Consider the following 17,369-nt stretch of genomic DNA (forward strand, 5'->3'; position numbering starts at 1 on the left):
CTTAAATTCAAGTAAGCACATCTATTTCCATTCCAGCAACCCTGAAATTGTATACATATATAACACAACAGCAACCATAACAATGTTATTAGTTAGTATTCATTGAAGCCTTCTTTTGCCAAACACTTCTAGTCATGATATGTGTTTTGGTTTAATTTTCACAACATCCCTAGTGGTTGAATACCATGGCCACAATTTATGGTGAAGAAACAGAGTCTTAGAAACATCAAAAATACTTGCTCAATGTTGCACAAGAACGTGGTGGGACTGGAATTCAACCTAGGTAGACATAGCCCATCCAATTGCTAAACGCATGTCCCTCAAAGACAGAGAAACAGATCTGGTACTTTAATGCATCTCCAGCACCCAGCAAGGGCCTTGAACAGAGTAGGTGCTCAATAAATACATATTGAATTGCAGATTAAAATTTTAGATGTGAAGTTAATATTTTAAATATGTTAATTTTATCTAAAGAATGGGTATGAGGCAAAAAGTACATTTCTACTTTTTTTCATTTGCCTGACTTTGAAGCAAGAAGGAAGAGTTCATGATTTGGTTCAAAATGAACAGTATTTCAAATTTAAAATGTGGCTTTATACTGAGCCCCAAAACTACAATCCTTCATAAACTTGTACACATTATTTAACCTCAGATATTAAATATCTGGCTTTGTTTGTGTCAAAGCATGTTGAAACCTTAAAAGTCCAAGATAAATGTAAAAAACTACTAATGCCATCTTTGTGTAGGTGAGGCAGGGGCTTGCCAAGAAAGAGATGGCATTAATAATGCTCTTCTCAGGGTACTCACAAACTGTTTTAAGACACAGTAACAGATTGTTTCCTGAACTCTTTTCATATACCTCAATCAATTCAAGGAGATACAGCCTATCAGGATATTGTTATTCAGAGGAATCTCAAAGTATCTGGCTGTCTAGTCTAAGCTGGCTTTTCCAGGTCCTCCCCCTTTTAGCAGTGGAAAACTAGAAAGTATTTTATTTGTTTTTCTGCCATGCTTCTTAACAAGCCACAGTCTTAGAAACATCCTAAAACTATCAAGTCTGTGTTTGGCAAATAGTGGTTAGACCTATGCAATTTTTATTCAAATACATACTACTTAAAAATAAGGCGGACTTTAAGTAAAAGTCTACATGGATGGGAAGGGAAAAGGAAATGACATTTTTAGAATCCATTCTGTCTGCTTTCCACAAACAGTCAGAACAAGCAATTAATATACTTTTTAACAATTAATTTACTTTTATCATCCTTATATTATAGATTAAAAAGGGATAGAGAGGTAAAATGAATCTTCCAGGATAACACAACTAGGAAAAGACAGATCCAAGATTTAATTCTAAGTTCCATGTATATTTAGAACAATGATCTTTGCCCCTTACAGTATCCAGACTTGAACTAGTTTTGTGAATTCTCTAAACTTTAGGTTCTTCAGCCATTAGGCAAAATGCTTGACCAGATGATTTTCAAAGACTGTCTTGTAATAAAAAATATATTTACCATAATCAGTAATAAACCAAATTAGGGAGAATTGTATAATACATTTTTTGAATTATTATCCTTTCTTTCCACAAACTACATTATTTTGTATACTCATATACCCCACACTAAGACTAATATTTTGGAATAATTTATTTGGATGATATAATTAGCTATTATATCATGAATATAATAGCTAATAATTTTCTAAAGGTTTAGTCTTGATATTAATGAATTCCTCAAATCTATGATATTCCACCAGATTTTGAAAGCCAATGAGATTTGAGTAAGTCTATTTTCTGTGTTTAAACTTTACAAGTTGCCACTTGATTATTTCCTATCAATTACTCAAGTATAATAGTATCCACATATCTATTTTAAAAAACTGTATTGTTAAATCTCAGTCCTCTGAACTGTTCTCTTTCATTCAGTGTTGACTCAGAACCCAAACAATTGGACCTGCTGAATCAAGATTATTCAACAATATTCAAAAGAACCTCTTTACAATATCAGTTTTCCATGAAAATATTCTAATTATATGAAAAAACCTGTCATGCCCAACATAATTAATATAACTTAATTAAGTTCTACACTTCTAATTTAAGTTTTAATTTAAGAAGAGCACAAGGTTATGCATTTGAGTGAGAAGGTTCTGTGTTAGAAGACTAAAGAACAATCTTTATCTCAGGCTTCTCTAAGTAGTCTTAACCTGATACATGTTTACAGAATTTGGGAGTCTCTGAAGCCTGAATTTATATTCACAATTCTGATTATCCGTACATTTTTCAATAAAAATAGCCTATTAATTTCAACAGATTTTCAAATGGATCCATAATTGCAAAAAGCTTGCAAACACTCCACTAACTTCTAGGCAAAACATTTCACATCTCTCAGCCCTATCTTCTTATTTTCATGAATTTAAACTAAATGACTTAAAAGATTCCAACTTTACTTTTCTGTTGTTCTGAGAGCAAAACTGTTGCTATTAAATATCAGACCAAGAGATCTATGTTCATTGCACAGAATACATTGGGGTGGTTTTTCCAATATTTAAATATTGGTTACTTAGTTTCTTCTTCACAGCTGTCTTCACTTCCTGGTTTCTCAGAGTATAGATAAGTGGATTCAGAAAAGGGGTGAGAATGGTATAGAAAATAGTGTTTTGTCCATCAGGAAGTTTGTGAAAGGCCACACATAGATAAAGATGCAGGGCCCAAAGAACATTGACACAACTATGAAATGTGCAGTGCAGGTCGACAAAGCCTTAGATGATCCTGAAGAGGAGTGGTCCTTTATAGTGACAAGAACAGTAATGTAGGACGTGAGCAAAAGCAGAAAACTGATAAGAGCAATCACGCCACTGGTTGAAATCATGAAGATTCCAAGAATATATGTATACACGCCAACTGGATGACCAAAGGAAGGTCACAGAAGAAACTGTCTACAACATTGGGCCCACAGAACAGTAAATACAGAGTAAAAGCTAACTGGGTCATTGTATGCAGAAAGCCCACTGTCCAGGAAGCTACCACAAGCCCCACACACATGCTTTGGCTCATAACTGATGAATAATGGAGTGGTTTGCATATGGCAATGTACCTGTCAAAAGACATGGAGATGAGCAGCACAATCTCAGTCCCAGTGAAGAGGTGCAAAAAGAAGATCTGAGAAATGCAGCCCTCAAAGGAGATCGTCTTGTGCTGATCATCTTTGGAGTGGTGAAGGAGGACAGGCACATGTCAATGAGAGACAGGTTGCTGAGCAGGAAGTACATGGGGGAGTGAAGGTGTGGGCTGAACAGAACTGTAAGCAAAATCAGGCAGTTGCCCAACATGGACATCAGGTAGAAAAGGGAAAACATCACAAAAAAGAAAATCTGGAGCTCAGGAGAATCAGTAAGTCCAAGTAATACAAATTCAGACACCCTGGAATGGTTGGCCCCCTCCATTGATCTGCAGGCTCTGCTCTATAATGACAAAATGGAACAAAATGACAAAGCTAGAAAATATGATACTTCTGCAATTATATATGAGGCAGTTATGATATCAGTTAATAATTCACCAGAACATTGACTACCTAAAATCCAACAGATACCTATCTCAGCCAAGATTTTTCTTTTTGGAACCACTTAACAATTGCTCTCAGATATCACTACTCATGGACAACTTTTTGATTTTGTTCAGCATCAAGTACATACTGGGTTATACTCATCACATATCCATATAATAATATTGTTTTCTGAATATCGACTAAGGAGTTAATATTACTCATAGTCACAGAGGATGTTTATACTAAGTGAAAGTGCTCTACTTCATAAATCAGGTAAATAAAAATTTAAATGAGGTTTAAACTCTCAAAGCTTTCTGTTAAACCAAAAAAAAAAAAAATGCAGTTATGTTGACTCTACTGTTGTTGAACCTGGATTTAAAAGAGAGTTTAACATAATGATTTCAGAAGACCCATTTAGTATGTTATGAGGGTGATAAGTGAGTTTTTCCTTAAGTGACCTCCTGTTTTCTCAGCTACAAAAAATCCAGTTACTTTCACACTTCATTTGCATATTTTCAAATTGTTTCATCAGTATTGATAAGGGCTATTTTAACTATTAATATATAAATGGTAAATTAATTTCTTAATATAATAAAATTACTGAAGACCAAAAGGCATATCTGTAACATATGAGTTATTTTCAACTTTATGAAATAAAGTTGAATAACATATGAGAGTTATTTCATGATCTCACAGAAATATTTTTTTTAAAGAGGGAGAAAATTGCTTCTTAGTTTCTCCTCATGTTCCAAACAAAATTTTTGAGATTAGAAGAAAGATTCTAGGACAAAACCAAGGCAATATACAAGATGCATGTCATTTGGGACCTTTTCTAGTACCAGCCTGTAAGATGCTAGAAACAAAACAAATCAAATAAAGAAACTCACATTGATGATGGTATGTCAAAATGATGCCAGAGTCAATTGAAAGAGAAAAAAAAAAGGCTTACTTTAAGAACTCAGACTCACTTTTCAAAATTGAGTTTTCAACTTACAGCAGATTTTAAGTTCTGCAAATACCTTCTATAATGATTTTAATTTAAATGACCTGTTTTCCCTTGTGGAGAAAAATCTGGCTTCATCCTCATTTACATGCACTATTCAAATTGTTCTTTCAATCTTTATTATCATTTTTAAGACTTGTCAGAGAACAATATCCCAGAAATGTTAAAACTGAACTGTGGCACAGTGGTTAAGAGGGTTTCATTCTTGACCTGCTGTGTGACCTTGATCGCACTTCAGTAGCCTCTCTCAGATTTGGCCTCTTTACCTGAAAGAATTAAATTAGATGGTCTATTTAAAGCATATTTCCTGGAAACATTCAAGAATTCTCTAGGTTTCATGGAGTTCCCATCATGGCACAGCAGAAACAAATCCAACTAGGAACCATGAGGTTGCAGATTCAATCCCTAGCCTCATTCAATGCGTTAAGGATCTGGCATTGCCATGAGCTGTGGTGTAGGTCACAGATGCGGCTCGGATCTGGCGTTGCTGTGGCTCTGGCGTAGGCCGGTGGCTGTAGCTCTGATTAGACTCCTAGCCTGGGAACCTCCATATGCCATGGGTGCAGCCCTGAAAAGACAAAAGACAAAAAAAAAGAATCCTCTCGGTTTCAGAATCCAAATTTCAGAATATTGTTCATAATACTTGTTTTATTTAATTAATAATATTTACAATAAAACTATTCTAATCTAGTTTCAAGTCAGCAATTTAGAAAAAGATGAAAGCTCATGTTCCCAAAATCATTTCATCCTTTTTGAAGTTAAATTACTTCTTTTCTTATAAAAATAGTATGAGTATCTTAATATATTAAAGGTGCTAAAAATTCTCAACCTTGGATACTTGAATATTTCTTTTATTTTCCTGACTTTATAATGTAAGTAGTAATAACACAAACTATTATTATACCTAATTTAAATTTACATGCATATTATTAATATGCTATGTATTTATTGTAAGTGAATAAATAGTTGTCAAGTTTTATCTTCAGAGAAGCATTTCTAATACTTATTTAATTAAATCATCCATCATTATGTCTTCAAATTACATATTTTTTCTTTACTACTTCTCTTATTTTTTAATCTGTACAGTTATTAAATGAAAATCATTCACCTAAAAACACAGACTACAACTGCTTCTCAAGATCCTTAATATTATTTCCAGCTTTTAACCAGCCAGCTAAGGATGAGAAATCAAAAACACCATATCCTTCAAGATTCACAAACCTATTGAAATCACCATAGTCCTTGGTAAACATCAGAAGCCTAGAGTATGGATATATGTGTTCTCTGTTCTTGCTATAAAAGCCACTAGAAAGCAGGAACATTGGGAAGATCAAGAATTAGACACTACAGTCTGCTTGCAGTGGAAGTTATTAAAATGTTGAGCCCACTTTTCCCAAAGTTGCAGCAAAAGCTGTGGAGTGTGCTTTGCTATTTAAAGTGAGGATGACCCAGAATCGCCAAAGCAATCCTGAGAAACAAAAACCAAGCAAGAAGCATAACTCTCCCAGACTTCAAGAAATACTACAAAGCCAGAGTCATCAAAACAGTGTGGTACTGGTATCAAAACAGACAGACAGACCAATGGAACAGAACAGGGAACCCGGAAATCAACCCTGACACCTATGGTCAATTAATCTTTGACAAGGGAGGCAAGAACATCAAATGGGAAAAAGAAAGTCTATTCTCCAAGCATTGCTGGGAAACCTGGACAGCTGCATGCAAATCAATGAAACTAGAACACACCCTCACACCATGCACCAAAATAAACTCCAAATGGCTGAAAGACTTAAATGTACGACAGGACACCATCCAACTCCTAGAAGAAAACATAGGCAAAACACTCTCTGACATCAACATCATGAATATTTTCTCAGGTCAGTCTCCCAAAGCAATAGAAATTAGAGCAAAAATAAACCCATGGGACCTCATCAAACCAAAAAGCTTTTGCACAGCAAAGGAAACCCAAACGAAAACAGAAAGACAACTTACAGAATGGGAGAAAATACTTTCAAATGGTGCAACCGACAAGGGCTTAATCTCTAGAATATATAAACAACTTATACAACCCAGCAGCAAAAAAGCCAATCAATCAATGGAAAAATGGGCAAAAGACCTGAATAGGCTGTTCTCCAAAGAAGATATACAGATGGCCAACAAACACATGAAAAAATGCTCAACATCGCTGGTTATAAGAGAAATGCCAATCAAAACTACCATGAGATACCACCTCACACCAGTCAGAATGGCCATCATTAATAAATCCACAAATAAGTGCTGGAGGGGGTGTGGAGAAAAGGGAACCCTCCTGCACTGTTGGTGGGAATGTCAGCTGGTACAGCCACTCTGGAGAACAGTTTGGAGATACCTTAGAAACCTATACATAGAACTTCCATATGACCCCACAATCCCACTCTTGGGCATCTATCCGGACAAAACTCTACTTAAAAGAGACACATGCACCCGCATGTTCACTGCAGCACTATTCACAATAGCCAGAACATGGAAACAACCCAAATGTCCATCAACAGAGGATTGGATTCAGAAGATGTGGTATATATACACAATGGAATACTACTCAGCCATGAAAAAGAAGAAACTAATGCCATTTGCAGCAACATGGATGGAGCTAGAGAATCTCATCCTGAGTGAAATGAGCCAGAAAGACAAAGACAAATACCATATGATATCACTTATAACGGGACTCTAATATCCAGCACAAATGAACATCTCCTCAGAAAAGAAAATCATGGACTTGGAGAAGAGACTTGTGGCTGCCTGATGGGAGGGGGAGGGAGTGGGAGGGATCGGGAGCTTGGGCTCATCAGACACAACTTAGAATAGATTTACAAGGAGATCCTGCTGAATAGCATTGAGAACTTTGTCTAGATACTCATGTTGCAACAGAAGAAATGCTGGGGGGAAAAATGTAATTGTAATGTATACATGTAAGGATAACCTGACCCCCTTGCTGTACAGTGGGAAAATAAAAAATATTATTAAAGTGAGGATGTGCATTCATGATGAACAATATTCATTAGAGAAAAAGCACCACTGGGGCTGCCCTTGTGGAGACCTTTGAGCAGTTGTTTAAGGAGTGTTTAAAAAGCAAAACATTGTTCCTTTGATTAAGGAAACATCCCCACTTTTATGCCCAGTGTTCAATGTCCCAAAGTTGGAAAAGTTATTCCTTTGGGCTAAAGCAATTTGTCACCTGAAAACCCTTGATTACTTGAAGAATCATGTAAAGAAAGAATCTCTGCAGTAAAGTTTCAGACAGGACATTAAAAATTACTACAGGCTAGTAGTATGCTGATAGCTGCTGCCAGGTAGGTGAACTTTGGGGAAGGAGAAGTTGAAAAGCTTAAAGTAGCTGAAAGAAGTAAAGACAGGTACACGACAAATAGCCTAGAACAAGGGTCTAAGCATTAAATTATACAAATAAAAGCACAGCATTCAGCACAATGCCTGGCAAAGAGAAAATGCTGAATAAAATATAGTAAAAGGAATAGCTGAGGTGATTATAATTATTAATGTAATTTTTTGAAATACTCAGGACACAGTTCAGGAAGATACTAGGTGTGAAATCTCAATGCTAACCCATAAGTGAGAGTCTTGAAGACTTGAGGGTCAATTATCCGTCTGTGACTTGCCCTCCAAACACAGCTTTCTCCTCAAATACCTCAGTGATGTGAACTCTTTACAGCTACCACAGTTATCCTACTTTCCTCATAAGACCAGCAATAAAGCCCACAGAAATCTTCCTTAACTGGCCACATTCCTTGCAGGCTTTGAAATAAGTAAAACAGCAACTTTGTTTTTAAGATATTTTTGTTTTATTTCTCTTCTGAAAAGAGAAAGGAAATAACTAAAACAAAAAAGACCAACCAACACCACAACAGTTGCAAAGATTCAGTAAATCTGAAATAGTTGCCCTTGTTTAAAATTAAAGATAAGTGTATATGATTATTACTAGAATTATCCTGGAAAAGGCAAGAGGATGAACAGAAAAGTAATAACAATAAAAGATAATTCAGAAAGAGCATGGAGTTCAGAGGCACATGTTCAGTGTCTTGAAATCTGCTGTTTTGTGGATTTTGTCAGTTTTTTTGGAGGGTATTCTATTATGCTACTTCATCTTGCTTAGGAGCACAAACACTAGTTTTATTTTTCAGAAGTGCTTAAAATGTTTAAGCATAAATGGCAGAGATCATTTCTTTTATGTATCAGTAGGTGATATAAGGCAAATGGATAAAATGGACATGCCTATTTTTAAAAGAAATTCAAATGAAAATGGAACACATGAAAAAATTCATTTAATCACTTTGTAGTGTACACAAATATCAAATTACTACATTATACATTGCAACTAATATAGTCTCATATACTAATTTTCCCTCAATTTTTAAAAATAAAAAATGCCTGTTAGGAAAAAATGTATTTGATCAACAGATATTACTTACAATAATTAAAATCAAAACCTATAATAAGTATAGTCATTTGATCATTTCCAGTGGCAAATCTTTGAAAGAAAGAAAATACTACTCTTAGAAATAGCAAAGACAGATAATCCCATATATTTGTTAGTGGAAAATGAAATCAACATAATTTTACTATATATCAAAGTTTATACCTTGTGACCTATCAATTGTAGTTTTAAAAATTTATTCCCAGAAACTACTAAAATACGAGTGAAAAGTAGTATTTAAAACATTTTTAATATAAACTTAGCTTATAGTAGCAAAATTGTAAATATACAAATGCAGGGGATTATTTAAATCAATAGTAAATGATAAATGAATAATTCATTTGAGTATTATGATCTATATTTACTTATTTAAAGCATGCCTTTAATAGTAAAAGGATAAATTACAAACCATATGTAATATGACTCAGTTTTTATAAAAATAATAATACATGTATACATGTAAAACTGACAAAATTTTAATATTAGATATGTCTGAATGGTGGAATTGGATGTAATTTTCACATTATTCTTTAATTTGCTTATTTAATATTTACAAGCACCTTCTTTGTGCCAGGAAGTAGTCAAAAGAAACAATTTCTGCTTTCATGGATGTTATATACTATGGTGGAAAAAGGCAGAAAAAATAAGCATGTGCAACATGTGTCCTGTTAAAAGGGGATAAGTGCTTTGGACAAAAACAGTGCAGGGAAGCAGGGAGGTACAATATTCAATAAGGGTGGTCAGGGAAGGTTTCACATGAAAGGTGACATCTGAGGACAGGTCAAATTTGAGGAAATTATAAATGAATCATGCCAATATCTTGGGAAAGCATATTCTAGACAGAGGAAACAGCAAGTCAGATTTTCTGGGGCAGGGACGGGGGCGGGTCAGAGGGCCAACCTGTCCTATCCAAGGATCAGGAGGCCTGTAGGCTGAATAGAATGGATGAGATGGAATGTAGTAAGATAAGAGGTCAGAGAGTAGAAAGGGGTAGGAGTTGGAGCATATCCACAGGGTCATATGGACCTTTATAGATCACAAGAAAAGACTTTGTCTCTTTAAGTAAGAGGGAAGTCATTGAGAGTTTGGAAAAACAGATATGATGTGACTGTATTTTAACAAGATCATTCTGGATCCCCAGCTGAGAAAGAACTAAAATGAGACAAGAACAGAAGACCAGTAAAGAGGCTGCAGCACTAACAGAGGCAAAAGATGATGGTGGTTGGGGCCAAGGTGATAGAATCTAAGGGAGAAATGATCTAATTTGGCAATTTCAGGATGGTATAGCTAATCTAGACTTGTTAACAGATTGGATGTGGAATACGAGATAAAATATTTTAAAAATAGTACAAATCCAAGTTTTTGGACCAGAGACTAGAAAAATGGAAGTACAGTTAACTGAAATCAGGTTGTGGGGTGAGGAGAGGGGTGTGGTGGAAGTCAGGAGTCAGGGAGTTCCCTTCATAGTTCAGTGGTTAATGAACCCAACTAGGATCCATGAGGATGGATCCATGAAGGTTTGATCTCTGGCCTGGCCCAGTGGGTTAAGGGTCTGGCATTGCCGTGAGTGGTGGTGTAGGTTGTAGATATGGCTTGGATCCCGTGTTGCTGTGGCTGTGGTGTAGGCCAGCAGCTGCAGCTCCAATTCAATCCTTAGCCTGGGAACCTCCATATGCCATGGGTGCAGTCCTAAAAAGCAAAAAATAAAAATAAATAAAAATTAAAAATTAAAAAATCAGGTGTCAGTTTGGGATGTTATGCATGCAGAGATACATTAAAGTCCACCTACAGCAGGGGCATAGGCTTCTGTGGAGAGGAGAGAAAGTTATGCAGAGAGCTTGTCCATATTTAGATATAGGACTTAAAGCCAGGAAAGCTGGGCTGCTAAAGAGAAACTCTCAAAGAAGGATGAAGGAACAGCTGGTTAGACAGAGAGGGGAAGATGATGGTGGAGAGTCCTGGGAAGGCATTGTGTCCAGTGTCATTCAGAAGTCACATATGATGAGACTGAATAAGGATCATTGATGTCATTGGTGGTCACGAGAAGAACTATTTTATCAGCATGATTGGGTGAATTGAAAGGAAAGACACTAAAAGCAGAGGGTATAAACATGCCAGCCTGAAAAGATTAAGACTAAGCACTGTGTGATACCAACTACATGACAGTCTATAAAAGGTAAACTAAAGAATTAGCTAAAAATCATTGGTTGTTGGGGCTTGAGGAGAGAAGAGAGGAAGAGCTGAATAGGTGGAACACAGTAATTTTAGGGCAGAAAAAAACTCTGCCTGATACTGTAATGATGGATAGGTAACATGCCTTCATCAAAATCCATAGAACTGTATGGAAAATGGGAATTCTAATGTAAATTTTGGATGTTATTTTAATATAAGGTATCAATATTTGTTCATCAATCATTACAAATACACCACACTTAAGCAAGATATTAATAAGGAAAAAAAATATATATGTAGTGGTGGGCAGAAAGTATATAGAAATTCTGTATTTTCTGCTCAACTTTTCTATAAATTTAAAATTGCTCTTTAAAAGTCTATTCATGTTTAGGAGTTCCTATCATGGCGCAGCAGAAACTAATATGACTAGTAACCCTAAGCTTGCAAGTTCAATCCCTGGCCTCGCTCAGAGGGTTAAGGATCCGACGTTGCTGTGAGCTGTGGTGTAGGTCACAGACACGGCTCAGATCTGGCATTGCTGTGGCAGTGGCGTAGGCTGGCAGCTGAACCTCCGATTTGACTCCTAGCCTGGGAACCTCCATATGCCATGGGTGGGGCCCTAAAAAGACAAAAAACAAATGAACAAAAAAGTCTTTTAATGTTTAAAGTCTAGATTACTTATTAAGCTTTGCTGTAAAGGGAAGCTGTGGAAGGAGAAAGTTGACAAAAAAAGGTTTTTATTTAATATAAAAGAAAAGTGGTTATATGCTAAGGGGAAAAAAATCCAATATGGAGGAAAAAGTTAACAGTGCAGAGGAGAGAAAGGAGAATTACCAGGGTGATGGCCCTTAGTAGGAAAGAGGGGGTGTATTCTCATGCACAGATGGAAGAATGAGCTTTTGTAGGAGCAGCATCAGGTAACCCAGTCTCAGGAAAGAGGCAGGTGTGTGGGAAGACAGAGGGGTAGAAGCTTGAGGAATTAATTTCTTCTCCTTTCTCAGTGAAATAGGAAGCTACAAGATAAGCTGAGAGAGAAGATGGGGAGGAGGTATTTGAGAAAAGAGAAAACTCTTTATGTAACCTGAATATTTTTACCATGCACATGGTTTATATTCATAGCCATTTTAATTTTGATTATTTGAAAATAAAATATAAAAAATTTAATCCAAGATTTCCCATCGTGGTGCAGCGGAAATGAATCTGACTAGCAATCATGAGGTTCCTGTTCAACCCCTGGACTCTCTTCAGTGGGTTAAGGATCCAGCATTGCCGTGAGCTGTGGTGTTAGGTTGCAGACACAGCTTGGATCCTGTGTTTCTGTGGCTGTGGTATAGGCCGGCGCTACAGCTCCAATTAAACCCCTAGCCTAGGAATATCCATATCTTGCGGGTGCAGCCCTGAAAAGATAAAAAAGACAAAAAAAAAAGGCATTTAATCCCCAGCATTTTGGGTTCCAGATTTGTTTTGAATATTGCCCATTCAGTATATTCAGAAGAAACTTAAATTTGGTTAAGTCAATTAGGCAGAGAGGCAGTAGCAATAGAGGCTTCTCTTTGTCTAGGGGAGACCTGATAGGTGCACAGTAGCTCTGGATCATCATCTTGTCCCTAGTCTGTGGCTAACATGATGGCATTTTTCAGACAAAACTGCAAAGATTGTAGCAAAAGCAGCCACCTCAACAGCTTCTGTGCCCTGTGTTATTCTGGGAGACATCTCTGGATGCCTAGCTTTAGTCTGTTCTTCTGGACTTTGTAACTGTTTCCTAAGCATGTAGTTCTCTATGTTAAATCATATTTTTTTACATAGCTAGATTGCAATGGATTCCTGACTGGTCCACCAAAGAATCACCATTAGTACACTCAGTGTGAAATTAATACACTCAGTTGGGGATGAGATCAGCAAACAGCTAGGAATCAAAAAAGTCCACTAAGACTAATAATGAAGTTATAGAGAAAAAAAGTGAAATGTTTCCATGGCCTTTCCACATGAAAATGACAACTTTTATTTGCCTTCCTCTAAATAATTATGGAAGAAAATTTTACAGTTTAATTCCTTTTAAAACATAAGCATGGAATTTCCTGTTTAATGATTATTTTTCAACTCTGATGTCATCATAGAATCTTGAGTTTACAGCCCTAAGTCATTTATGAAACCATATGAGAGAATTTATTATTTTGCTTAAACCCTTAGGATAGCCTTTTATTATACTTATATAAAAAAGCAAACTCATTCACTTCATAGACCCATATATAGTTGGAAACTATAAGGATGTCCAACACAAACTCTAATCTTTTACCCATTCATTTATTATATCCCAGTCAATTTGGACCTTTGCTGTGATCCTCAAATACACCAAGTTCATTCTTGTCTTCACATTTTTTACTACCTGTCCCACCTGCCTGCAAAGTTCTGCCCATTGATGTTTGCATGGTTGGCATATCCCATTTATCTAGATATCAGCCCAAACTTCACTTCTGTATAAAGGCCCTGCTTCAAGACTAAATATAAACTTATTACCCCACTTCTCACTTGCTGTTTAATATTTTGCTTTTCTTTCTAGTGTGTTCAGGATATCTCTTCTTGAATCCATGCTGTTTATTTTCTACATGATTGGCTGTCTATTGCTACTAGATTTTTAACTTCAAAGAGCAGTGATTTTACTTCTCCCACTAATAGCTTTTTCCCAATGCCTAGAACAGTCCTGACAAATGGGAGGTGATCTATAAATGTCATGTTTGGAAAATAAATAAATTGATTTCAGCTGAAATTCTCCCATCTTGATTTTCTTACTCATATTTCCCACTTTTGATCAGGCTAATTGTTGATTAACAACTTTTTCAGTGAGGTTTTTACTTCCTGGTTGCGAAGGGTATAAATCACAGGGTTCAACAGAGGAAAGATCACTGTGTGGAAGAGAGAAACCACCTTGTCCGCTGGAAAGGCTCTGAAGGGGCGGGTGTAGATGAAGATAGCAGGCCCAAACATGAGAAATATAACAATGATATGGGTGGTGCATGTGGACATGGCTTTGGTCTTCCCCTCAGAGGAGGAACCACGGACACGACAGAGGATGACAGCATAAGAGGCCAGAAGCCCCAGAAAACATATGAGGGTGAGCAGGCCACTGTTGAAGACCATCAGGAGCTCCACCACAAAGGTGTCAGTGCAGGCCAGCTTGATGACCTGTGGCACATCACAGAAGAAGTTGTCTAGTCGGTTTGGACCACAGAAGGGCAAGTGGAGGATGAGGGCCACCTGGATGATGGAGTGGACAAAGCCTCCAAGCCACTGAGCCAAGGACAAGGCATAGCAGGCTCTAGGGTTCATGACAGTAGAGTAGTGTAAAGGATGACAGATGGCAATGTAGCGGTCCAAGGCCATCACCACCAGGAGTAACATCTCCCCTCCTCCAAGGAAGTGCAAGAAAAAGAGCTGAGTGATGCAGCCTCTGTAGGAGATCACCTTCTTCTCAGAGAGGAAGTCCACCAGCATCCTGGGAGCCACGATGAAGGAGTAGGATGCATCCAGGAAGGCCAAGTTGCCCAGAAAGAAGTAGAGTGGAGCCGTGAGGCCCGGGTCTGACCTGATGGTGAGGATGATGAGGAAGTTTCCAGGGAGGATGATGAGATAGAAAATGAAAACTAGCACAAAGACCAGGAGCTGGATATTTCGAGACTGGGTCAGACCAACAAAGATAAATTCAGTCACCACAGTACTGTTCTCACTCTCCATCTCCCCAGCCTGTAGTACATCAAGAAGCAGAGTTTATTGTTATTACTCTGTCTTACATCTAGACCCTAGTGGTTCTCTAGCTAAAACTATTTGACATATCCATCACTTCGTCTGAAAACAACTCATCTCAGCCCTCTCTAATATCCTGGGTAAACTCCAAACATTTCTTCTTTCAATGTAAACAAGCAAACAAGCAAGCAAACACACCATTTCCAAAGCCACACTCTTATTCCCATTCAGCCATGTACTTATTCCCACACAGCACAGCTCTCCACTCAGAGTCTAGCATCCTGCACCTTCTCAGGATTCCTGCCTCCTAGAGTCACAGGAAAAGTCACCCGATTGGGAAACACATGACTCTCATTATCAAGATATTTGCATTTGGGGGTTTGTGTTGTGTTTGAGGCTTAGCAGTTTTCTTGGAATTACATGCCTTTTTCCCTCATCCACTAACTCAAAGCTTTTATTGAATATTCACTTTCTTCAGTGCCCATGGACTTCCCAGATCCTGTCTCTACCTCTCTGCCTTGCTCTCTGTTTTCTCTTATTGCCCCCCTCTGACCTGCCGTCCTTGTATCCCCTGACTCCAGCTGGTCACCAGATTCCCAACAATAACTCCACTTTTCCCATGACTTAGATGTAGCCTCCTAGCTGTGTCCCTTGTTAAGCACCACTTGCATAGATAGCCATGTCACACCTTGTCCATGCAGCTTAATTAACACTATCTGAATCTCAATTATTCATTATACTCTCCTAATCGTCTTCTTTTCCTGATACCAGTATGATGCCCACAGAAGAGCCTTTCAACAAACAACATGCCACAATACCAAATTTGCTAGAATAAATTTTTGTATTTAATTATTTCAACACATAAAACCATAGCATGGAAGAAGGGGAAGTAACGATAAATGTCCTCATCTAATCTGTTCCTTTCAGAGACAAGGAAATGAAAGCTACTGTGGTTATAATCCCAAACTTTAGAATGAGTTTTATTTATTGTTCCGATTGACAAGTAGTAGGAGAATGTAGGTGTGTACAACTCAGTTTAATCACATGAAGACACTATTTGCACAGATTTAATCAATGAATGCTCTTTTGTGTACTTTAATAACTAAAAATAATATACTAGCCTAAAATCACTCCTTTACAGACCTTAGAGTTACAAATTTAACCCTATATATTTAAAAGAACACTACTTTGGATGAGGGAGCCATCCCGACTTAAGGCTCAGTGTGTTTAGTGGTATGGGCTTATTCTAGAAAAGGTATGTGATGATTTGCTGAAGGGCAAAAAAGAAATAGGATTAAACATTTATTACATGTATATAATTGTATGTGTCACTGCCTCTTATTTTTTAATGCTACTTTTAATATGTATAATATATTAATATAATGGTATATTAATTTATAATTAAATGTGAATATACTTAGGGCACATGTTCAAAAATATTTTGTTATGGCAATGAATTTTGTAAACTTTGAAAATTACTACTCTACAGAAAAATACAATGTAATCCGTACTATTTAACTAAATAGCACTATTGTCTTAAGTTCTGTGGAACATGGGGCACAAAGAGGAGGAAACAGTTTGAGAGAAAATGCTAATGATTCAGTACTTGGAAAAGAAAGAAAGAGATAAATGTGAGGGAAATAAAAGAAATTTAAAAATGAAACAAAACAAAACAAAACAAACACCCCCAAAACAGTATGTTTATACAGTGAATCATTAGAGTTTGTATTTAAGAAACATTAAAAATATCCCTTTAGGTATCTTCAGAGCTTAATAAAATGGATGATATACAGATTTATATATTTTACTACTGTAAGGCCCAGATGGAATTTATGAAAGTCATGTTTTAACATTATGCATATATATACACACACACACATATACGAATACCACACACAGGCACCCACACATAAAAACATACAATCTCTCTCTCACACAAACACACACACACACCACATATTCCCTTAGGCAAAGTGAGACCTAACAGAATTTTAATAGAAAAAAATATTTTCTGGCTCTGCAATTAGCTTCTTTTCTCCCTTTTCTCTACTTAAGCAGCCATTTCTCTCATTATTCACTGCATCATCTGCCTATATAAATATACCCAGGAAATCCAGGAATGGAAATGAAGGGCCCCTTCTACTTACTCTTAGGTTTTGGTCTTCCCACAAGCTCACTCAGAGTTGGTTATTTCATGATGTATCCATGTTTGATGATGTCTCTAGGACATCTCAGGATTTCTGAGGTTTCTGTGATGGAGGGTTATAGGTTCGTCCTCTCTGACTACTTCCTATCATTCATCTCTGCATTCTCACTATTACCCAACAGACAGGATTCCACCCTACCTGACCTATTTGATCCATTTTCTTCCCGTGTCCTGTCCTCATCTATGTACCCTCTGGACCTGCGATTCTGAAATGGTGGTTGGCATAGATCCAGAGACTGTGTC

The 17,369-nt window shown here is 36.9% G+C and overlaps 1 protein-coding gene and 1 pseudogene across 1 annotated transcript; both read right to left on the reverse strand.

The window, feature by feature from the left end:
- Positions 1–2,502: 2,502 nt before the first annotated feature.
- LOC125134885 (olfactory receptor 4K2-like) lies at positions 2,503–3,438 on the reverse strand (annotated as a pseudogene).
- Positions 3,439–13,981: 10,543 nt separating this feature from the next.
- Positions 13,982–14,923, reverse strand: LOC125136258 (olfactory receptor 4N2-like). Its single transcript, XM_047796957.1, has one exon. The coding sequence runs from the start codon at positions 14,909–14,911 to the stop codon at positions 13,994–13,996; it is 918 nt and encodes a 305-aa protein (XP_047652913.1). The 5' UTR covers positions 14,912–14,923; the 3' UTR covers positions 13,982–13,993.
- Positions 14,924–17,369: the final 2,446 nt, after the last annotated feature.

Source organism: Phacochoerus africanus, chromosome 9 (assembly GCF_016906955.1).
Source record: "Phacochoerus africanus isolate WHEZ1 chromosome 9, ROS_Pafr_v1, whole genome shotgun sequence".
Taxonomy (NCBI): Eukaryota; Metazoa; Chordata; class Mammalia; order Artiodactyla; family Suidae; genus Phacochoerus; species Phacochoerus africanus.